The sequence below is a fragment of the Sesamum indicum genome, linkage group LG4 (genome assembly GCF_026168435.1).
Source record: "Sesamum indicum cultivar Baizhima isolate 11 linkage group LG4, ASM2616843v1, whole genome shotgun sequence".
NCBI lineage: Eukaryota > Viridiplantae > Streptophyta > Magnoliopsida > Lamiales > Pedaliaceae > Sesamum > Sesamum indicum.
Genome location: NC_142660.1, coordinates 19,181,581 through 19,204,821, shown reverse-complemented (window position 1 = coordinate 19,204,821; position 23,241 = coordinate 19,181,581). Strand labels below are relative to the sequence as shown.

Sequence of the window (23,241 nt, the reverse complement as noted above, 5' to 3'; positions counted from 1 at the left end):
AGAAAAAAGACTACAATCTCCCTCGAACCACTAAATCAAACATGTAGTCAAAACATAGAGATAATAGGTCAAACAATGAGCAATGACATCAAAACAACAACTAAATAGAAATTGAAGTTTTCCAATCAAAAGTATGAATACACTTGCAGCTGATGGTGACATCAAATGATCAAAACTATAGGAGCTAATCAACCAAGCCATTAGGCAGTTTGCCAAACACAAAATTGTAAATCCATTTCCAAATATGTCTATATGAAGTCTCCGAATAACATTAATTAGAAAGAGGGAACAACCAGTTAAAAAAGAAACCATGAAAAGATAATTCCTAAAACCTAACTGCTTATTCTTCCTCAGCTATAGTTCCCTTCTCACTGACATAGATACCATCAAGGAACTTCCTTATATCCTTGTTCTTCACATGGCATTTCTGTACAAACAACAAAATCAAGAATCTCAGTGTAAGGTGTAAAGGCCACGGATAAAATCCATGAAGGGTAAACATTACATCGTAGTGTAGGCATATTTTACTTGCACATATCAACATGTGCATACAGAGTCACAAAATAGGGAGCAAACATTACCTGGTTTATCAAGGCTGCAGACCGAGAAACAAGCTCAATGTCATTCCCTTCCAAAACCAATTCATCCTTGACCTTCTCAGACCGAATAACTGAAACCCCTTCAAGCATATCCACCTTCCTCACCTGGTATATTCAACAAATAGAAATTGACTACTAACACCCGTCAAGACTCCACTACAACTACCACAAACTCACATTCAACAAACTCTTAACAACCCAGCAACAGCACACATAATTTACATCCCAGAAGCAGCCAAATTGTACCACAAATCCAAAGGATCATCATTATAAGAACACACATTCTGATTTATATTCCAGTCAAATTCGAAGTTCATACTTCTCAGAGTAAATATATTAAAGACTTTGCATTTATATACTTCAATGCAACAGCAAGGGATTTGCACAAAGAAACCATTTCATCTTTTTGTTCTTCATCATCAACAGTTGTCCTTTTGCACCGCCAAGCATGTATATCACATCAATTCTCATTTTGCTTTCATGAGCATGTAATTGACATTCAATGAATATCCCAAATTCAAGCAACAGAAAACACCCATATGATAGCTACGAGAGCATGGGCCTCATTGACATATTTGCAGCAACAAAACCAAAGTGTTTCCATAATGTATTTACCAACTAAACAAGGAAGACAAATGCATTTTTCTTCAACAACATTCTATAACATTTCTAACATCATTCACTACAAGTACCCAAAGAGCATTATGTGAATACGTAGGTACAGATTCCAGTTCAGTGAAAACAGTGACCCAATGTTACAGCGCAACCTAATCACATCCTAAGTAGCTGATAATACCAAATTATACAACAGCAACGGCATTGCTGGATATATTTACACAATTGAAATCATTAAATTAAAAAAAAAGTCCAGTCCTTAACAACAAACATGACCAATAAATCGGCATATCGTCAATATAATCAATAAATCACAACAAAGTTCCGTCTAAAAGCACAGACACAAGAAGACGTACACAGAAACAACAGAGCAAAAATACACCATAACCAAACACTAAACACAGCAACAAAAGGTTAAAAAAAAAAAAAAGAGTGGGTACTTTTTCACATACCCTCTTCTCGCCAAGGAAGTTACGGATCTCAATAGCGGTGGCGCTGTTGGTAATGGATGCATTGATGGGAAAGTGAGCGTACACGAAACGCATCTTGTAACGGTATCCCTTGGTAACACCGTTAATCAGATTGGTCACGTGGCTAAGCGCGGTGCGAATAGCTGCGGTTGTCTTCCGGCTACCGAACCACGCGTCAATCTTCAGCTTCTTCTTTCCGGTGGCTTCGTCAGTAATTAGCTGGAAATCGAGGTTCAAATGCTTGAAATTGCGGGAGAGCTTTCCCCTCGGACCTTCGACTTCGATAACCTTGGCCTTCACCTTGATCTTCACCCCGTCAGGTATGTCCATGGTGTCGGAGGACAGAATCGTCTTCATCTTCGAGTTGTTACGTAAACTGTGTGCGCTGCCGCTGCCCAAAGAGAGAGAGTGAGAAGTATAAACCCTAGCAAGTTTCTTATAAGGACGGCATGTGGGTTGTGAATGGGCCTAAAATCTCTTGTCATTTCAAAAATTCTTACATTTTGTATTTTAATAATATTGTTATAAATTTTAAAAAAAATTAAATTTATTAGCCTATCAGTCCTAATAGAATATATAGAAAATAATATATGTATTTTTTCAAATCACTTTTTTATTCTGCCCAAAAGTCTATTTACAAATGAAATACATTGTGGTATTTATAGACCACCAAAATTATGGTTACAAAATAGACCATAACTATTATAATTACAAATTATAATGGGGGATACAAAATGGTATAACATAATAGGTATTAAAAATGAATATCAAGAGGTGTATGTATTCATATACATATTTTTTATATGATATAGATCACCTGAAAATTACTTGTTATGAACCCCTGTGCAAAAACATATAACTTTTGAATTAAAATTACTTAATATTTAATATTGTTGTTTAAGTTTGTTTGAATTAATTAATATTGAGATATTAATTATAGTACGTTTTACTGACAATTGAAATTGTTAGTAAATTTTTTATTATATATGGATGTCATAATCGTAAATATATATTATTTTTGTAACATTTGTATATTCGGGAAGTTTTTTTGTTTCCTAATAATGATACATAACAAACCAAAAAATTGAATCAATAGAAAAGTAAATACATTAATTTAGAAATAATAAATCTAATAAATAAACAAATAAAAGTAAAAGTTCCAAATCCTTAATTAATATTTTCTAAATGCTTCAAAATAAAACAAATGCATCATATAAGTTTGTGTGAGTGATTTATTTATAAAAAGTTCATTTTCAAACAATTCCAATTGAACCACTATGACAACTACTTTAATAATTCGTTGATCTTATCTTGATCATCTTCCATATTGTGAGCACATAAAGAGACTAGTAAATGTACAATTTTGGGTTAATTATATTTTATCATTTGAACTATGATCATTTTTACACTTTGGCATCTAATTTTTTTTTTTTTGACGTCAACTTACCATCTCAAATTATATACTTTGTCATTTATAACTATTTTTTAATCAATTTTTTGAAAAAAAAAAAAAGAAAACATGTAGTGCACATGTGATATTAAGGGTTATGTGATGTGATAATTTTTACATATGCAACAAGCAATATTTTTTCAGCAGAAAAATCAATAAAAAACAAAACTTTCATATATTGCATAGTGCAAATTTCGTAAAGTTGAGATGGTAAGTTGACACAAAAAAAAAAAAATTTAATGGCAAAGTATAAAAACGATCATAATTCGGATTGCAAAATGTAATTTAGCGTAGAAATTTTAACAATATTAACATATTGTGGAATCTAACTGACATGATATTAAAATTTTGTTTAAGGGAGATTCTTCATCCAACAATTCACTTGAAGATGACTCAATTGGTTCATAATCTCGAGATGATGACTCAATGTTTGAAGAACTCTCATATTTGCTTGCATCATTGCCAAAAATAGTTGTAATCTATATAACATAGAACAGACGGTCACGATCTAATATAAACATTATCTCAACACATCAATTTAAACAAAATAAATGAGCTCTAGAAAGATATGATTAGTATAGTGATAAGGAACAACATACATATTTTCATTCAACCTTCAACTCACAATTTATAAATTTATGTAAAAAATTGGTGATTTCCATAATTTATAATAATAATAAATAATAAACAAAAAATTATATTAAAAAAAAATAGTTTGAGCTCGAGCTCGACTCGTTGCCACCCCCTATTTGACACCGCCCCGTATTGCGCATACCACAAGATTTAGATATAGAGTAAAAAAATTGCAAAAGAAAAAAAAATTATTGACATGAGGTGAGAAAGTTGAATGTTGGCTAGTCCTTTAAATTCATTGTGAAATATCAGAAACCAAGCCCCACCACTTGAATAATTAAATATGATGTTGACAAAACTTTTTATTAAAAGTATATTAATGCATAGTAAAAAAATACACAATAGTCACAAACCTTATGCTATCTTTGAAATTGGATGGCAGCACAAACATCTTTCAAACAACGCCTAATGTTGTATCTCCTTGAACAACAACATTAAGCCTTTGTCTGAAATATTTGTTAGAAACAACTTATCTTAGCTAGAGTTTACATTTTGAAAATTAAACAACAAGGTTGAATATTAACTGAATATTGTTGAGAGTTCAATCTCTCAACCACATCTCCCAGAGGTCGCTACCTCGACAAATAGTAGTAATGAGGTCCAATACCAGATCGCTAGTCTTGAGGTCGCTACACCTATTTATCATCTCTAGGTCGCTGAATGTGAGGGGATAAGAAAAGAAATGGCTTCGAAGAAAAGTTTTGGGATTCCCAGTGCTTCTCATGCCCAACGAGATGCACCAACCTGCTGGGGATGCTTTACTCCTAACACCACAAGGTTTCATGACGGAGCTTAACCTGAGTCTCGATCAAGAAGGCGACCATCTATGTTTTACACTGCACGACTCCATAGATAATTCATTCGACATCATGATGGAGGACATAGCTTAGGATCATCGACTTTGATCATGCCACTAGGCATTTGATCAAGAAATTGCACGATGATCTATAGTAACAATCGAACAACACTTCTGGACGACTATAAATAGCTTTAGCATCATTCTTTTTGAGTTGAAAAGGTCTTTTATAGAGAAGGTTTGGATTACTTATAACATATTAATAAAATTAATGATTTGAACGTTAAAATTTAAATTACGCCTACAATTTATCCCAATTTTAAAATACCAAGTAATGTAAGAGAAAAAAAGAAAACATTAAATCACATAAAAATAGAAAAAATCATAGATATTACTGCTTTAATAAACATAATTTAATCAATTCACTTAAAAACATATTGTAATAATTATTTAAAATATATATACGACAGATTATCTTTACGAAATAATTTAGTACCTCCAAAACTCACCCAAATAATTATTTAGGATTTATGGTCAAATTTATTTTTCTTCGCATGCAATAATTTACGGCACTCCAAATTAAAATATTAATTAAGAAAAGAAAAAAAAAAACCTAACTCACGGGTCATTGACTTTTATGACTGGATTCATTGACTTGTAGGACATTTAATTAATTCCATTAAATTATTATTAACATATTTAGGAGTAGAAATTCTTGTCCACAAGATGTTCTCTTCCACTGTCTATTTCTAATCTAATTATTTGCAAAGGGGGGTTACAAATTATCTTTTTTTTTTTAATTTATCATAATTATGAATATATCATCATTATTTAAAAAATTACAAATACTCATCCCTGATTTTAATATCCGTCAGCCAATTTCCTTAGTTTTTGTTGGGTTTCTATTATTTTGCATTGAACTGAAAAAAGTACTCTTTTGAATTATAAATTATAATTCTATATAGTTTTTTAATATTTTTTTATAATATTTTTGTGGACTGATATACATACGGATTATTATTTACTTTATCCACACTCTTTTTTTTTAAAAAAAAAGTAACAAGGGTAAAATAATATTTTTCACCTCATCATTTTAGAAATGATATAATTATTTTTTATTTAAAAAGAATATTTATAATTTTTTAAATAATAAAAATATATTCGTAACTATATTAAATTTTAAAATCTATAGTTAAAATTTTCAAACACATTCGTAATGTTGTTATCCATAATTTACTTTGAATTGCAAAATTTATTATATTATTAGTGAGTAAAAATTATACGTCACGTAATTAAAATGATTGGTGGTCACAAAAACTATGGGCTGTCTAAAGTTTATGTACGACCAGAATAGCTTTCCTCCCACCTAAAAAAAAAGTAAAAAGAATCATATGATTATTAGTAAGGGATAAGTTTAAAATTTTCATTGTGTATTTTGTTTTGTATATTTTGTTTAAAATGATCGATGTCGTATTTATATTTATTGATGAGGAATTAATAGTTAAAAGACAAAAAAATCCTTTATTAAGGATAAAAGAGGAATTTTCACTGAGGATTCGGGCGAAGATTCGCGGATCGGGTCGCTGGGACCCACCCCATGACTCAACCCAACTGCTAGAATACCTGCACACCGCACTGTTGGGGATAGGAAGCACAGGATCATGACACGTGGTTATATCTACAGTGTCCAATATTGACCATTAAATATTGCAGATCTGACTTCATAAAGGTAACTGACATTTATACTATTAAACTTCAGATAGCGTATTTCTATTTCGACTATCATCTAACTTGGGCGTCGGAGGGTTTTCGTTGTGGACGAACCCGACTAGCTTGACTCTTCTTGTTCTATCCTCAGGCCCCATCACAGATTTGGGAAGGTGACGTGACCAAATCACGTTCGTTGCTCAAGATCGCTTTATCGAGCCGAATTATTTATATATATATATATATATATAAACTAAAATATAAGATAATATTGAGTTAGAAATACAAAATCAAATTATATAATGTTAAATTTACCATAGCTCGACCTCTCAAATCATGTTAGAAATATGAGTCTAAATTATAATTTCACTCAATAATTCATTCATATAGGCAACAAATACATACATATATATATATATTGGTGTTAAAGAAAATTATATATATATATATATATATATATTAAGAACATAAAGAAAGCCCCCATTATCATCCTAATGAAGAAGCGATAAATTGCAATCTACGTATCTATATTACGGAAAATAGATAAATAGTTTCTTTATAAAAAGTAAAATAGCAATTTATCCTCTTTTATTATCAAGATGTAGTAATTTACCCCCTATATTTTTTAAATTGGGCAATTTACCTTCTTAGGCTAGAAGTAAATTACTTCATTGTTTAAAATACAGAGGAGTAAACTGCTATTTATTTTTCATAAGAGAGTAATTTACTCATTTTCAATATCACGAAAGGATAAATTGCATTAAATCAAATGAAAAATCAATGAAATCCCACTATTTTTTAAACGAATCGATTATAGTTATATCATAAATTTAAATTATTAATATCAAATATGTATGATTAATCAATAACCATTAGTATTACTCGAACCACTGACCTTAATTTCACCATCTATATCTTATTATAATCGAAGAGCACCTCTTTGATGTTTTTAATTTTTTAATTTTTGTTTTTTTTAAAAATGATTTCAACATTTTTTTCCCCTCACTCTTATCACAATAACTTCCTATAATTTTTATCTTTTTACTATTTTTTATTTATTTAACTAAAGTAACAACCATATTATTTAAATTTAAAATTAATTACACAAATATTTGAATATGCCATATATATTTATATTTAAACTATTATCATACCAATTTTTAAATATTCAAATTTACATTTTAACCCATTCTTTCCCTTGAATAAAATTTGGTTATAATAGTAATTTCAATATTTTCTCGATGAATTTATTAAAATACACTCAAATTTTTTAGTTTTTGACACTTTTATATTTTTAAAACTACTATCCCATAATTAATAACCAACTTATTGATAATAATATTAAGCATTTATAAAAAAAAAAAAATTTAAAAACTTGGTCAAAATCCTTGAGTGGTGGGCCCACTCCCCACCATGAAAAGGGAATATCTCCAGTCAATTTTTTTTTGTTGTCAAAGAAAGAAATACTAAAGAAATCAAATAATTGATTAGTGGGGAATTAATGCCATTAATCCCCAGTCAACAACAGATAAAAAGCATCCGGTTGGGGCGGCTTCTGTAATATGAAAACAATTGTGGGGTCGATTTGAACCGGTCACTTTGATTGACATTGGGGTCAATTTTGTAAAATGAGATTTCTCCGCGTGGTCTCCTATAATGATTATGACGTCTCTCCATCTTTTCCATTTTTGCTTTTTCCTCCCTAATATTGTTTCTTATTGGAAAAACACCCCGCTAATATTCTTTTTTATTGTTTTTGCTCTCAATTTCTCTTCTCTCCTCCTTTTTTGGCGTATGGGATATCAAGAATTGGGGTTGAAAATTTGATTATTTATTTGATCTATACTATTAATTTAGTCAGAGGTATTCGAGATAGTATACGCCACGTAAATATACAAAAATGCCCTTATTTTTCTTTTAGTCAAATATATTTTGTATGTTTATACTGTAATTTCATTTAAAATGTGATAACTACCAGCATCTAATTTTCATTGTCTTTTTAAATATTTGTATATAAATTTATTTTTTTGACGCTATTGTTTTTTTATAATTTTTTTAATATTTAATTTAGTAGATTTTTTTGCCCTTTTGTTTAAATTTAATAAGAAAATAAAGTTTCTTTTACTATATACTATTAGTTATATACAAAAAATATCAATTAAGTGTTGATTATTTTTTTTATTTAATCAACTATTCAAAGCAGATTGTTCTCTATTATATATTATTCTAGTTTTTTATAGACTACACATTTTTAATTATTAAATTGAAATAATACCCCTAAAATTTAAATATTCCTATGTTCTAAAAAAATTAAATATATTTTTTAATGAAGAGAAAATTAGTAATATTTCAGTTACATTTGCATTGATGAATTTAAAATTAGGAATTTCCAATCCACACCCATTTTGAATTATAATCTTTGTGAAATATTGATGGATTTTAAGTACGGATTCGTTTGAAATCATTTCTACAAACAAAAAGCAGAAGCCAAATATTAACTCTAGTGGGGCAAAAACAGAAATAAAGAAAAGTAAAGGGGTTGGTGTACAAAGCAATAAATGTTTCCATAAATTCCACACGGTTTCTCACAACTTTCTACAATTTCGGCTCTCTTTTGCTGCATGTGCCCCTCTCCTGCTGCTCTCCACTTTCCATCTTTTCCTTCTCTTTCCATTTTCTTTTTTTTTTTTTTTGTGTTTTTCTCTTCATTTCTTTTGGGACTTCAAAATTTTCCTCCCTTTACTACAACCTCGTGATTTGTGTTGATTCTAGGAGATTCAACGGTGGTACTGCTTTTTTCCCTCCTCCAAGAACAAGAATATGTGAGCGTCTAATTCTTTTTTGTGCTTGCTTCTCTTTCTGGGACTAAACTCAGTAATTTGTAGTGTTGTTGAAGTTTTAAGTGAGAAAAGATGGTTTTTTTAGTAGATTTGGAGGTGGTTAGAGTTGGAACTTGGAAGGGAGGTTTTGAAGTATTTTTTCAGCCTTTTGTTGGGCAAAAAATAGCGGCAAGAAAAGTAGTTTTTGCTAGTGAATTTGTTGTTGCTGTAAGCAAATTAATTACTTGTTCTTGAACTGCATCTGGGATTTTCTCTGCCTCTCTCATTCTTTTTTAATTTTTTGTTATGTGTGTTTTTTAATTGGTTTTCAAATAGTTTGTGGTTAGTGAATGAGTTAGTGAAATGGTGGGGTATTAGATTTTCATGTGTTAAAATTTTGCTGCAGATGGATTTTGGTTTATGTTTGTTCTTGTTGTTGAGCATAGGGGGAAAAATTGGTTTCTTGTATTGCAGCAGAGGTCTTTCAGGAGCAAATGATAAGGGCAAATATGGATGAAGCTTTACTCCTGTTGTGTTTCTGATATCTTGTTTAGTTAAGAAAAATTAAGTGGTGACTGGCTACGAAATCTTCTGCTTTGAGCTTTTATTTCCTTTTTGCTTTGTAGAACCGCGAGGGAGATAGTGCTTTTCCTGTTTAACGAAGAATGTAGTGGATCATGAGTGAATGGTTTTGAATATTTCTGAGTTGTTTGTGGTATTATGTCATTTGAGTATGTAGCTAGTTTTGTTGAATTGTCATTTGTTCGCTTTGAATGATATGTTGGTTGGTGCTTGCAGATTCATTTACTGTACAATTTACCTTGTAACTCAAGGATCGGGAAACTTCTTGGCGGGATTTTTTTGGAGATAATTGTTGGGGACTCAGGTTCATGTTAGAAATGGTCGCTCAATCATGGCTCCGTAGTTTGTGGACGACTTCAAAGAAGCATGAGTTGCGTGTGCAGAAGGCACAGATTGCTGTTTTGGCTTTTGAAGCTGCGAGTTTGATGACTAAACTACTGCACCTGTGGCAATCATTAACCGATAAGCAGGTTGCTAAATTGAGAGAGGAGATAACGAATTCAGTGGGTGTTAAGAAGCTTGTGTCAGAGGATGATGATTACATTGGGAGGTTGATATGCGAGGAAATTACAGAAAACTTAGCGCATGTGGCAAGAGCGGTGGCCAGGCTATCCAAGAAATGCAGTGATCCCCTCTTGAAGAGTTTTGAGCGAGCATTTAATGATTTAATTAAGATTGGGGCTGACCCATATGGTTGGCAGTTCTCATGGAAAAAAATGGAAAGGAAAGTCAAGAAGATGGAACGGTTTATTGTTACCAATACTAATTTGTATCAAGAGATGGAGACACTTGCAGATCTTGAACAGACTTTGAAGAGAATGAAGGGTAATGACAATGCAGATAGCATCACGATGGTTGAATATGAAAAGAAGGTTGCATGGAAGCAGCAAGAGGTGAAGCATCTCAAGGAGAATTCTCTTTGGAATCGTACTTACGATTACACAATCCTTCTTTTGGCAAGATCTGTATTTACTATATATGGCAGGATTGGACATGTTTTTGGAATTAGTAATGTTGCTGACGTGGGGGTTAAAGATTCTAGAGTCACAGATATTCACAGTAACCGACGTAGCCACTCAACTGTCTTCATGCAATCATCAGTTTACCCAACGGAGAATTGCGTCCCTAGGTTCTCTACAGGCGTATCAGGGAAGTCCATCTCTGTATCTGGCCCGCTCTTGAGAACAAATAATTTAGGAAATTTCCACTCAGGCCCTCTTGGGAACTCAATGACCACGTCTAGTCCGATTTCCGGAAAATACAATGGTGTTAGTTTCCACTCGGGTCCCCTAGGGAGATCGACATCCAAGTCTCTCCCTATTCCAAAAGCAAGCAAAACCAGCTTCAGATTGTGGCAGTTCCGTCATAAATCTCAGGATGCAAGAGAGAAAGTCCCTCAACGGGAACCCAATGAAATAACGGCATCTGGACCTTTTACTGGAACCATGACGAGTGGAAACAGTACGAGCTACTCAAATTTTGGTGATGTCTATTCTGGAGTTCTTGATGGAACTAAACACGTCAGTGTAAAACCACATGCCAATGGAAATCTTTCTGTAGTTGCTTCTAAGAGCAAGCTGTTGAATCCACCACCGGAAACCCTCGGTGCTGCCGCCTTAGCTCTTCACTATGCAAATGTAATCATTTTTATCGAGAAATTGGTGGCATCTCCTCATTTGATTGGCAATGATGCGAGAGATGATCTTTACAATATGTTGCCAGCAAGCATTAGAGCAGCCCTCAGGGCCAAACTGAAGCCTTATTCGAAGAGCCTGACTGCATCAGTTTATGATACAGCTCTTGCGGGAGAATGGAATGAGGCAATGTCGGGAACGCTAGAATGGTTAGCTCCACTTGCTCATAACATGATAAGATGGCAGTCTGAACGGAGTTTTGAACACCAGAGCTTGGTTTCTAGAACAAACGTGCTGCTTGTCCAAACACTCTACTTTGCGAATCAGGAAAGGACAGAAGCAGCAATAACTGAGCTTCTTGTTGGGCTGAACTATATATGGAGATTTGGTAGAGAAATCAATGCCAAATCTCTTGTGGAATGCGCCAGTGGCAGAACATTCGATGAATACCTGGATTGAAAGCAGATGTCAATTTCTAATGTTCACCGTTTTGGGCAAAAGGAGCTTTGTTAAGGACCAATATTCCTTATCTCTTCCGTTCAAGAATTCTTATCTGGTAAACAGTTCAATCACCGGTCTTGTTCACAAGGCTTCTTGAAATACATGTTTACCAGCAGTGGTTGAACACTTGGTGATGGCATCCGTAGCATTCCAATTTGTTAATTCTTTGAAGAGAAATGTGGATCAAAACAATCTTTCTGGTCCATCCATGTTGACACCATTCCCTCAGATCACAGATTCTGAATCCGAAGCTTATGACCCAAAACCATGTTATGTGTTTATCTAGTGTGTTTGCAGCCATTGTATAGCCATTGCGCGCACGTAAATTGTAGTGTGTGGTTGACCTTATAAAGGATATCCTTAACATAAGGTGGGTGTTGGAAATGAGGAGTTTCTAGTCAAGCTTGCTCTTCTCAGTTTCATATGTTATTAAACATCGCACCACTGGATACAAAAGAGATGTGATGGTGCTTGCTGTTTGGCCTAAGAGTTTAATATGATTGCCTAGATTTTCATGCTTGCCACTTCTCAAGAAAGGAGATTATACGTAATTTTAACCTTTTAGCTTGTTAATACTGTGTCCTGTCTATTGATCAGTCTGATGCATGCTTTCCAGCACTGTTTTCTTCTCAAGGTTTTTGGATCATCAAATGTGATCTCTTCCCTGAGCATAGAATAAGGTGGCGGAGGTTCCTTCAGGTTCCGGCTGCTATTATTTGCATTAATTGGCCATCTCAAAAGAACCCTCTGACTAGATGATTATTTGTTCTGGTGATTGAAGAGTTCAGGACCCCTTCATCCATTGAAGCACAGGTAAACGTCGTACTGTTTTGGAGAATGACTATGACGGCTATTCTTCTTCTTCGTTTTAACTCTTTGAGCAGACTAATGAGCAGATGGAGCCATCCTTCTAAAATGCTTTTGCTGAAGATCTCTAGCATGTCATAAACCGATTCATAGAAAACATCTTCAAACTGAATCCTGAGTCAGGATTGAGACCCGTATTCAAGAATCCATAGAAACATCACTCTTTCCTGCATAAATCTACTAGACTACTGGATTGCTGCTTGTTGGATCCATCCATCCCAAATCCCTTCTAAGTTAGATCAGTGTGTGATATACAGCATGTGTTTCTAGGTAACTCCAGGCATTTGTCAGCCCAAGCTCGATCCTCGAGTCGCATTTCTGCAACCCCTTCAGCAACGTAACAACATTTCGAACGTCTTTGTAATGAAAATAGGCTACAGCAGTGTGATCCTGGAGCATAAATGCTTGAGACTCAGCTAGTTTCTGAAACATGAATTATGCCTTAGCAACACAGAAATATTCCAGCCGGTGAAGTAAAAAACTTCTCAGTGTGATCATAGATTACATATACAATTTGATTATGTATTTTAGTCGATCAATATTATGACGACCAAAGTTAGTTACTCAAAAGGGGTTGGCCCTTAACAAATAATCGGGTAAATTACATTATTATTTTTTAAAGTTATGTCTAATTATACAAACACGTCCTCGTCCTTCATAATATTATAAGTATATTCCTTGATGGATGTTAGTGCAATGTAGTAAATTGATTAATTAAATAATATAATTATATAAATCATTAAAAATTAAATTTCAAAATTCCTTACCTCTGTTATCCGCAAATGTGTGTGTTCAATTTGTGATTTGTGTGAAGGGTGTGTGTCTGTCAGTTTGGAGAACAGGCAAACATACATATGCACCTAACAAAATGATCACCCCCACCGCCCCACTCTTGTTCTTTTTTCTTTTTTTTCAATTTTTTATTTTATATATAATATATTATTTTAATTTTAATTTTTTTCTAAAATACCCATTATGTCCTACTTAATTTTTATTTAATATAATTTTCTCTTAAATATTATAATGCAACTTCAATTTAGTCTGTTAAAATATTATTATATTCCATTTTTAATTTATAATTTATTTATAATTAAATTTAAATTCCTTAATAGCTACCTATTAGTTTTTCAATTATGTGAAAAATCCTATCAACGTCACATCGGCATTTCAAATATGACTTTGCGTACTCATTTCAAACTGCCCCAAATTAAATATAATTGCACTGATATTAACCACTTGACTTTATGGCAGTGGTGGTGTTATTTTCTCCCAGACATCAGCAGTTTGACGAAAATGGGAGAAAATAGAGAGGAAGCTGACGATAAGCTGCCCATTCCTCTCTTATCTTCTTACAACATGGGATGTTTTCATCTATGCCACAGGTATTCTTCTCTGTGTGTGTGTGTTTTGCTGAATAATATTTCTGTGTTTATCTGTGTGAGTTTGCTCAATAATATTTGTGTGTTTTGAATTAGTGATGATGATATGTGTGTGTGTGAAGAAGAAGGAAGTTGATGAGATGATGAGGCTTGTGAAGTTCTGTTCTTTGCTTCTTTGGTTGATTGGGGAGGAAATAATTAAGATGATATTTGAGGAAAAACAAAAAAGAAAAGAAAAAGACATCATCCCACTAGGGTTTACTGTAATTTACACTCCTGTGATATTAAAAATTAATAAATTATTTCCTATGAAAAAATAAATAGCAATTTACCTCTCTATATATTTATAAATGAAGCAATTTTGCATAACAGGACTGTTTGCTTATATTCTACGACACTAGGTAGGTAGACTGCAATTTACCCTATCCCTTAATAATAAATTCCTTTATTACAACGTTAAATTTGCAGGATAGTTTTGGCACCGATGACAAGATTAAGATCCTACAACTTCATGGCACAGACACATGCAGTTCTTTACTACTCACAGAGGACAACAGAGGGTGGATTCTTGATCTCTGAAGCCTCTGGAATCTCAGACACTGCTCAAGGGTACTATATATGACTTTTAACTGCCTACTTCTATTTGTCTCCAATTCATCTGTGTTTGATAGACAAAGACAACAGAAATCAGGACAACCATTTACGCAATTAATATATGATGGGGAATAAAAATAGGATTTGACGGGCAAATTAAGGGATTGCGCCTAAAAAATAGTGCACGTAGTTGTCCACGTAAGTAAATTCAGTTCACTTTCAAAAGTTCGAAGGTGGAAAGTCCTGCAATTGCGAAACAACATTTAATTCTTGGGTACTTTCTACCAACCCCTAGATTTAGGGTTCTTGTTTTGCCACTCCTGTAATATACAGGACAGAGCCATTCAAAAAGTATGAAAGAGTTGGTCTTGTTTTGTCTAAAATATACTATTAGCCAAGCCACGTGTGGTTGAACTGAACAGATCACACAACAAATATAATACACTTAACATATGATTGATCGCTCTCCCTAAATTATAAACCACTTACATGATAACTGGATTTCACTTTCCGTATGATGGATTCCTGTACTAGAATTTTGCCATTGTACAGTCAGAAATCTTACATAACCTTGGATGCTTTGCTTTCTTTATTGAAGGTATCCACATACTCCAGGCATATGGAGGAAAGACCAAATGGAAGCATGGAAGCCAATTGTTAAAGCAGTTCATGAGAAAGGAGGTGTTTTTTTCTGCCAGCTTTGGCATGCTGGCAGAGTTTCAAACTATAGTAAATTCCCTCTTGACATGTGTTAAGTTGTGAAGATTGATTTGAAGAAGAAAAGGATAACCTGATTCAACTTAGAATTCCCAAGTTGAGTTGGAGAAGGATAACCCGATTCAAAGTTGAGTTGGAGAAGGATAACCTCATTCAACTTAGAAATCCCAAATTGAGTTGGAAAAAGGATAAGTCATGGCTATATATACTACTCTTATTAGCATTGTTTTATAGAGCAAAGTAGAATAGAGTAGAGAGAAAAGAAAGAGTTGAGACGAGGGTGAGTGTTGTCTTTCACGTGTGGTGAAGACTTGCATACAAGTGTGTGTGTGTTGTACTCCTCAATTTTTCTCCTCTTTGAGTGTTTTCTCCTGGCTTGGTATCGCCCCCAGACGTAGGATTTATATCCAAACTGGGTTAACAAATTCGTGTGTCTTTTACTGCCTTCATATTCCACCTGTTATCCATCTTAACCCGATCCATTTCCTAACAACTGGTATCAGAGCCTGGTTCAAGGAGTTAAGATGGAGGGAAAGTTTCCAGTCGAACGGTTCAATGGTTCCGACTTTGGGTTTTGGCGTATGCAGATGGAGGCCTACCTGTACGGGAAGGACCTGTACGAACCACTTGCAGAGAAGTCCGAGAAGACGAGTGATGAAGAATGGAAGGTGCTCGATCGAAAGGCGATGAGCGCAATAATCCTGTCGCTCTCTCGGAATGTCGCCTATCATGTGAAGGGAGCAAAGAGCACGAAGGAAGTTCTACAGACTCTTGCCGATATGTACGAGAAACCCTCAGCAATGAACAAGGTTATGCTGATGAAAAAACTATTCAGGTTGCAGATGGAGGAGAGGAAGTCGGTGGCCGATCACCTCAATGACTTCAACCAACTCACGACACAGCTGGCGTCTGTGGATATCGTGTTTGACGATGAGGTAAAAGCGTTAATTTTGCTTTCATCTTTACCTGACAGTTGGGATGTGGTTGTTACTTCAGTGAGCACTTCGTCTGGGAAGGAGAAGATGAAGTTCGACAACATCAGAGACATGATGTTGAACGAGGAAACCCGTAGAAAGCAAACGGGTGGATCATCTGGCTCTGCGCTACATACAGAGTCCAGAGGGAGACCTGACACACGGGGTAAATACCGTGGAAGGTCAAGGTCAAGGTCCAGGGGGAAGAACAAGGGCAAGAAGGAGATGGTGTGCTGGAACTGCGAGAAGCCCGGACACATGAAAAGCGAATGTCGGGCGCCAAAGAAGGAAAAGGAGGGCCGAACAGCGAATGCCGCGACGGAGGAGATCACGGATGCACTCTTGTTGAGTGTGAGCAGTTCTTCCGATGATTGGGTTGTGGATTCAGGGGCCTCATTCCACTCATGCAGCAACAAAGACATCATGGAGCCATACACCTCAGGTGATTTTGGCTTAGTTTATCTTGCAGATAACAAACCCCTCAAGATTGTAGGAAAGGGAGATGTGCGGATCAAATCAACGAATGGGTCATGCTGGACCCTACATGATGTGAGACACATACCAGGACTGAAAAGGAACTTGATCTCAGTCGGACAGCTGGATAGTGATGGATTCCACACGACGTTTGGAGACGCGAAGTGGAAGATCAGTCGGGGAGCAATGACTTTGGCTCGAGGACTAAAGTCGGGAACGCTCTACATGGCGGGAGGATCTAGTTCAAACATTCCCTTTGCAGGAACTGTATCGCAGGCTAACCTGTGGCACAATCGCTTGGGCCACATGAGCGAGAAAGGAATGAACGTGCTGAAGTCGAAAGGACGGTTGCCCGAGTTAAAATCGGTGGAGGTGGGTCATTGTGAACACTGCGTGTTCGGAAAGCAGAAGCGGGTGAGCTTCTTGACCACAGGAAGAACTCCGAGGAAAGAAAAGTTGGAGCTTGTTCACACCGATTTGTGGGGGCCAGCACCAGTGTCATCTCTTGGTGGATCAACGTACTACATGACATTCGTCGATGATTCCACTAGAAAGGTATGGGTGTATTTCTTAAAAAGAAAATCTGATGCCTTTGATACATTCAGGAGATGGAGGGCACTAGTGGAAAATGAGACAGGTCTACAAGTGAAATGTCTCAGATCGGATAACGGTGGCGAGTACAACAGTGAAGGTATCAAGAATTACTGCGCCGACCATGGAATCCGAATGCAGAAAACAATCCCGGGGACACCTCAGCAAAATGGCGTTGCTGAGAGGATGAACAGAACACTGAATGAGCGTGCGAGATGCATGCGATTGAAGAGCGGACTACCAAAGATGTTTTGGGCAGATGCAGTCAACACGGCTGCTTTCTTGATCAATCGAGGGCCTTCTGTCCCGTTGAACAACAGGATACCAGAAGAGGTATGGAGTGGTAAGAAAGTGGATCTTTCTTTCTTACGTACGTTTGGTTGTTCAGCCTATATTTTGAACGATGATCGGACTAAGCTGGATGCTAAGTCGATTAAATGTACATTCATTGGGTATGGGACTGACGAATTTGGGTATAGATTCTGGGATGATCAAAACCGGAAAATAATTCGTAGCAGGAATGTTATATTCAATGAGGATGTAATGTACAACGACAGGAAGGTAAGCCCGGACGATGACAAGAAGGAAAGGGAATTTGTTGATCTCGATATTTCAAATTCCGGGATCATGAGACCAGCAGATACGGATTCAGTGGGAGTTCAGACGGACGAAACCGAACAAACGGAGATAGAGCCAGAACCAGTATCGGAGGAACCGATTACTGAAAGCAGCACACCCTTGGCACTAGGTCGAGAACCGAGGCTGAGAAGGGCCCCAGATAGGTACTCCCCCTCTCTTTATTACTTGCTTTTGTCTGATTGTGGAGAACCCGAATGTTACGCAGAGGCAGTCAATGATGTCCACAAGAGCAAGTGGGAGCTTGCGATGAACGACGAGATGAACTCGTTGAAGAAAAACAACACATGGGAATTGTGTCAGCTCCCAAAAGGAAAGAAGGCCCTACAGAACAGATGGGTCTATCGGGTTAAGGAAGAATCAGACGGGAAGAAGCGGTACAAGGCAAGACTCGTAGTAAAGGGATTCCAACAAAGATACGGTATTGACTTTACTGATGTTTTTACACCTGTTGTCAAGTTAACTACTATTCGTCTTGTGTTGAGCATGGTAGCGGCAGAGAACTTGGAGTTACAACAGATGGATGTAAAGACAGCCTTCCTACACGGGGATCTTGAGGAGGAGATATACATGGTACAACCAGAGGGGTATAATGGAGATGATCAGCAGGTGTGTCGCCTGAAGAAAAGCCTGTATGGATTGAAACAGGCTCCGCGGCAGTGGTACAGGAAGTTTGACAACTTCATGCTAGAGATAGGTTTCTCTAGATGCAATGCTGATCATTGCTGCTACGTGAAGAGGTTCGATGAGTTTTTTATCATTCTACTCCTGTATGTTGATGACATGTTGATAGCAGGATCAAATGTCAAGGAGATCAATAGGCTCAAGGATCAGTTATCGAGGAAGTTTGACATGAAAGATCTTGGCGAAGCAAGACAGATATTGGGCATGAAAATCACAAGGGACAAAGGTATTGGTAAATTATGGTTATCTCAATCTGATTATATTGAGAAGGTATTATGCAGATTCAAGATGGAAAATGCAAAACCGGTTGGAACGCCATTGGGAAATCAGTTCAAACTATCCAACAGTGATTCGCCCCAGACTGACTCCGAACGTGCAAAGATGAGAGTCACACCGTATGCCTCAGCAATTGGGAGCCTGATGTATGCTATGATCTGTACTCGACCGGATATAGCACATGCAGTGGGAGTAGTTAGCCGTTTTATGAGCAATCCAGGAGTGATGCACTGGGAAGCTGTGAAATGGATTCTTAGGTACCTGAGGGGTACTAAGGACCGAGCATTGGTGTTTGGTAAGGGCAAGCTTACCTTGTTTGGGTTTGTTGACGCTGATTTTGCAGGGAGTGACTATGACAAAAGGAGGAGCACTACAGGGTACGTGTTCACATATGGCGGTACAGCCGTATCCTGGGTCTCAAAGTTGCAGAAGGTTGTCACACTGTCCACGACGGAAGCTGAGTACGTGGCAGTTACTGAGGCAGCTAAGGAGCTCATTTGGCTGCAACACTTGTTGGGTGAATTAGGGAAACCTCAGGCAGATGTGATTCTTCATAGCGATAGCCAGAGTGCGATCCATCTGGCAAAGAATCCCGCGTTCCATTCGCGGACAAAGCACATCGAGATCAAGTACCATTTCATCCGACAACTTCTGGAGAAGAAGGCACTGCAGCTGGAGAAGATCCAAGGAGAAAAGAATCCTGCGGACATGCTGACCAAGGCGGTTGCGATGGCGAAGTTGAAGCTGTGTACGGCTTCGACTGGCCTTGATGACTAGAGTGGACAAACCCGGCGGTACCAAGAAAGAAGTGGAGAAAAGCTAATCAATCTTCAAGTGGGAGATTGTTAAGTTGTGAAGATTGATTTGAAGAAGAAAAGGATAACCTGATTCAACTTAGAATTCCCAAGTTGAGTTGGAGAAGGATAACCCGATTCAAAGTTGAGTTGGAGAAGGATAACCTCATTCAACTTAGAAATCCCAAATTGAGTTGGAAAAAGGATAAGTCATGGCTATATATACTACTCTTATTAGCATTGTTTTATAGAGCAAAGTAGAATAGAGTAGAGAGAAAAGAAAGAGTTGAGACGAGGGTGAGTGTTGTCTTTCACGTGTGGTGAAGACTTGCATACAAGTGTGTGTGTGTTGTACTCCTCAATTTTTCTCCTCTTTGAGTGTTTTCTCCTGGCTTGGTATCGCCCCCAGACGTAGGATTTATATCCAAACTGGGTTAACAAATTCGTGTGTCTTTTACTGCCTTCATATTCCACCTGTTATCCATCTTAACCCGATCCATTTCCTAACAACATGATCCTAGCTCAGATTGTTCTACCTCAAGAATTGCTAGATTTGTGTTAGAAATGTGTTCTAACGTGTAATTAACCTCCTTAATCTTTCGTCCAAGGTTACCAGCCCAATGGGAACCCTCCAGTTTCTTGCACGGACAAGCCGATTCAAACCGATGTGGATATTGGAGGCTCCAACGAAGCAATCTTTTCACCGCCTCATCGACTCACGGTTGAGGAAATCTCTCAGATTGTCGATGATTTTAGAGTGGCTGCAAAACACGCCATTGAAGCAGGTTAATTTGATCCATATAATTTATCTCTACTTGTCATCCATGTGTTAGAAACAGAACAACTGTTTGAAGGTTTTGATACATCATGTTCAAGATAATTACAACCATCCATGTAATCGGACCGTCGTCATGTCCACTATATAGGAATTACTGTGTTTGCCCTTGTACCATCCCCTCCTTGACCATAACAGAATATTGTATAGGCAAAGCATGTTTCTTTTTGATGCATTCCTCTTAATTCATGTTTGAATCCCAACAGGCTTCGATGGGGTAGAGATTCATGCAGCAAACGGTTACCTGGTCGATCAATTCATGAAAGACCAAGTAAACGACAGGACCGACGAGTATGGAGGAAGCTTAGAGAGCCGTTGTCGTTTCCCATTAGAGATAGTGGAAGCCGTGGCACAGGAGATAGGACCCCAGAGAGTCGGCATTAGGCTCTCACCCTATGCTGACTACAACGAATGTGGGGACTCAAACCCGGACGCCCTCGGCCTATACATGGCCAAGGCACTAAACAAATACAACATACTCTACTGCCATGTGATTGAGCCAAGAATGATAACGCAGTTTGAAAAGCAAGTTACGAGAAGCAGCTTGGTTCCCATGAGAAAAGCTTTCAAAGGGACGTTTATCGTTGCCGGGGGATACAATAGGGACGATGGCAACGAAGTTATAACCCGGGGCGGAGCTGATCTCGTGGCGTTTGGGCGATTGTTCTTGGCTAATCCCGATTTACCGAGGAGATTTGAGCTTGATTCGGTTCTTAATAAGTATGATAGAAACACATTCTACACACATGATCCTGTAGTTGGTTACACGGATTATCCGTTTCTTGACATCAATTCATAGAACTTGGAGAAGATTTAGCAAATTTACATCTTAAAGTGTCTAATTCTGATTGTACAAATAGCTATTAGATGTGTACTTCATGATCCAGCTCAAATGGACTGATTTATTAAAAGCTGTTGGATCCAGATAAATGTGACATACAGTAGCTGTAAAAATTGAGATTATTTACTCATCCTTACCTGTAGATTAGATGAATAGAGGAGATGGAAGTGGTGAAGCTTTCAGCAAGAATGTAGAAGAAGAACATCTACACTAGACTGTTGCTATCGCGTTTTAGCACTTGCGTTTTTGTTTATAAGTGTTTTCACGTCTTTTTGTAGTCGTTAACAGTAGTTGCACTTTCACTTATAAAAACGCTTGCACGCTTTTACTATAGCAGATTAACACCTTGTTAGTTTATTAGTTAATCTGTTATCAGAAGGAAGTTACCTTAGTTAACTGCAGAACACTACTGCATCGTCTTCCTCTGCCAAGTATTGTAACTACAGATCTTTCAATATACCAGCTTGATTTCTGCTTCTTGAATCCATGGCTTCCATGCGCACTCACATTCAAATTTCTACATGGTATCAGAGCCATCATTGATGTTCTCTGATTACCTCCTTTTGACTTCAAAACCTCTCTTGTTATTTTGTTAGAAATCAAGAAATCCAAGGCAGAAGAATCAGAGAATTTCAAACTTCATCCAAGTGAAAATCTAGGCTTGAGCCCGGTAACAACACCTCTAGATGGCTCTAATTTCCTCTCTTGGAACAGGTCAATCAAATTAGCCTTATTGGCTAAAGTGAAATTAGGATTCATCAATGGAGAAACTACCAAACCTGTTGAAAGTGGAAAAGAACTTGAGCAATGGGTGAAGGCAGATTCCATGGTTACTTGTTGGATATTAAATTCAATATCCAAGAACATTGTTGAGAGTTTCATGTACACTAACACTGCAAGAGATTTATGGATTGAGTTGGAAAACAGATTTGGACAAAGCAATGGTCGGTTGAAAAGAGAAGTGTTATACGGAAGTAAAAGTACTACTCCCATAATAAATGGGACCAAAAATAAAATCAGTCTAACTTATGGGACCAAAAATATTACCTACCCTAACTTTTCACTACACAATTCCGCCCTTAAGCTAAAATTATTATATATATTTTTCTTTATAAGTAGTTTTTTTTTGTTTTTTGAACAAATTATAAGTAGTTGAATATTTCAAATTGAGATGGAAATAAACCAAGTTCATGGAGCCCACATATATATGTAGGGTCCATGTATATAACCACCAAAGACTTGATGAAAGTCTATAGCTGATGCTTATTTGTGTAATTATACATAAATTTTTTATAATTTAAAGAATTATACTTAATATTTTTGGATTTATTTTTATCTCATAAATAAATTTTTACAATTAAATTAAATAATTATTTTTTAAACCAAACTACTCTTATAAGGGTGGGACACACCTCTTTGCATGCATTAGCGTATACAGACGTATAAGAATAATTTAGTAAGGAAAAGAATTATTTAACCTGCAATAAGTTAGTAATAAGTCACTCCATGGTAAATATGAATTTTCATTCAATTTTTTACTGATATCAATAAAATCTGTGAACTTGGACTTACGAATGAATCTATTTATTGGACAAAACAAACATCAATGATACTAAATATAATTTTTTAAATTACAAAACTTTTATATATAATTACAGTAAACTTCATAAGAAGGCAGTAAAAATTAGATAAATTACATATTGTCATTCGAACTATACGTATTTTTACACTTTGCCATCGATTTTTTGGGTCAATTTACCATTTTAATTTTGC

The 23,241-nt window shown here is 36.2% G+C and overlaps 3 protein-coding genes across 7 annotated transcripts; 2 read left to right on the top strand and 1 right to left on the bottom strand.

The window, feature by feature from the left end:
• Positions 1–208: 208 nt before the first annotated feature.
• LOC105161306 (large ribosomal subunit protein uL6-like) lies at positions 209–2,133 on the bottom strand. Its single transcript, XM_011078946.3, has 3 exons — positions 1,667–2,133; positions 582–704; positions 209–427 (listed from the first exon to the last, which is right to left on the bottom strand). Exons 1-3 carry the CDS (start codon positions 2,039–2,041, stop codon positions 341–343), a joined length of 585 nt encoding a protein of 194 aa, XP_011077248.2. The 5' UTR covers positions 2,042–2,133; the 3' UTR covers positions 209–340.
• Positions 2,134–8,873: 6,740 nt separating this feature from the next.
• On the top strand, positions 8,874–12,325 carry LOC105161303 (type-1 restriction enzyme mjaxp r protein (DUF668)). Of its 2 annotated transcripts, none has more exons than XM_011078943.3 (2): positions 8,874–9,092; positions 9,888–12,325. In XM_011078943.3, the coding sequence occupies exon 2, from the start codon at positions 9,980–9,982 to the stop codon at positions 11,762–11,764; it is 1,785 nt and encodes a 594-aa protein (XP_011077245.1). In that variant the 5' UTR covers positions 8,874–9,092; positions 9,888–9,979; the 3' UTR covers positions 11,765–12,325. The 2 variants fall into 2 exon arrangements, with proteins under 2 accessions (XP_011077245.1, XP_011077246.1); XM_011078944.3 differs by lacking the exon at positions 8,874–9,092 and adding an exon at positions 9,120–9,317.
• A 155-nt stretch (positions 12,326–12,480) lies between these two features.
• On the top strand, positions 12,481–22,410 carry LOC105161302 (12-oxophytodienoate reductase 1). Of its 4 annotated transcripts, none has more exons than XM_020693234.2 (6): positions 12,481–12,619; positions 13,925–14,055; positions 14,521–14,661; positions 15,245–15,327; positions 20,401–20,577; positions 20,834–22,410. In XM_020693234.2, the coding sequence occupies exons 2-6, from the start codon at positions 13,967–13,969 to the stop codon at positions 21,424–21,426; spliced, it is 1,083 nt and encodes a 360-aa protein (XP_020548893.1). In that variant the 5' UTR covers positions 12,481–12,619; positions 13,925–13,966; the 3' UTR covers positions 21,427–22,410. The 4 variants fall into 4 exon arrangements, with proteins under 4 accessions (XP_020548893.1, XP_011077244.1, XP_088735776.1 ...); XM_011078942.3 differs by having other exon boundaries at positions 15,245–15,375; XM_088879650.1 differs by lacking the exons at positions 12,481–12,619; positions 13,925–14,055; positions 15,245–15,327; positions 20,401–20,577; positions 20,834–22,410 and adding an exon at positions 15,867–20,234 and having other exon boundaries at positions 14,525–14,661.
• Positions 22,411–23,241: the final 831 nt, after the last annotated feature.

Excerpts from the sequence above, each read along its gene's own strand:
- LOC105161306 (XM_011078946.3), bottom strand. The coding sequence starts at position 2,041 with ATGAAGACGATTCTGTCCTCCGACACCATGGACATACCTGACGGGGTG. Across the intron at positions 705-1,666 it reads ACTTCCTTGGCGAGAAGAGG|GTGAGGAAGGTGGATATGCT; the intron begins GTATGTGAAAAA and ends TGAATATACCAG. Across the intron at positions 428-581 it reads CTGCAGCCTTGATAAACCAG|AAATGCCATGTGAAGAACAA; the intron begins GTAATGTTTGCT and ends TTGTTTGTACAG.
- LOC105161303 (XM_011078943.3), top strand. The coding sequence starts at position 9,980 with ATGTTAGAAATGGTCGCTCAATCATGGCTCCGTAGTTTGTGGACGACT.
- LOC105161302 (XM_088879650.1), top strand. The coding sequence starts at position 15,888 with ATGGAGGGAAAGTTTCCAGTCGAACGGTTCAATGGTTCCGACTTTGGG.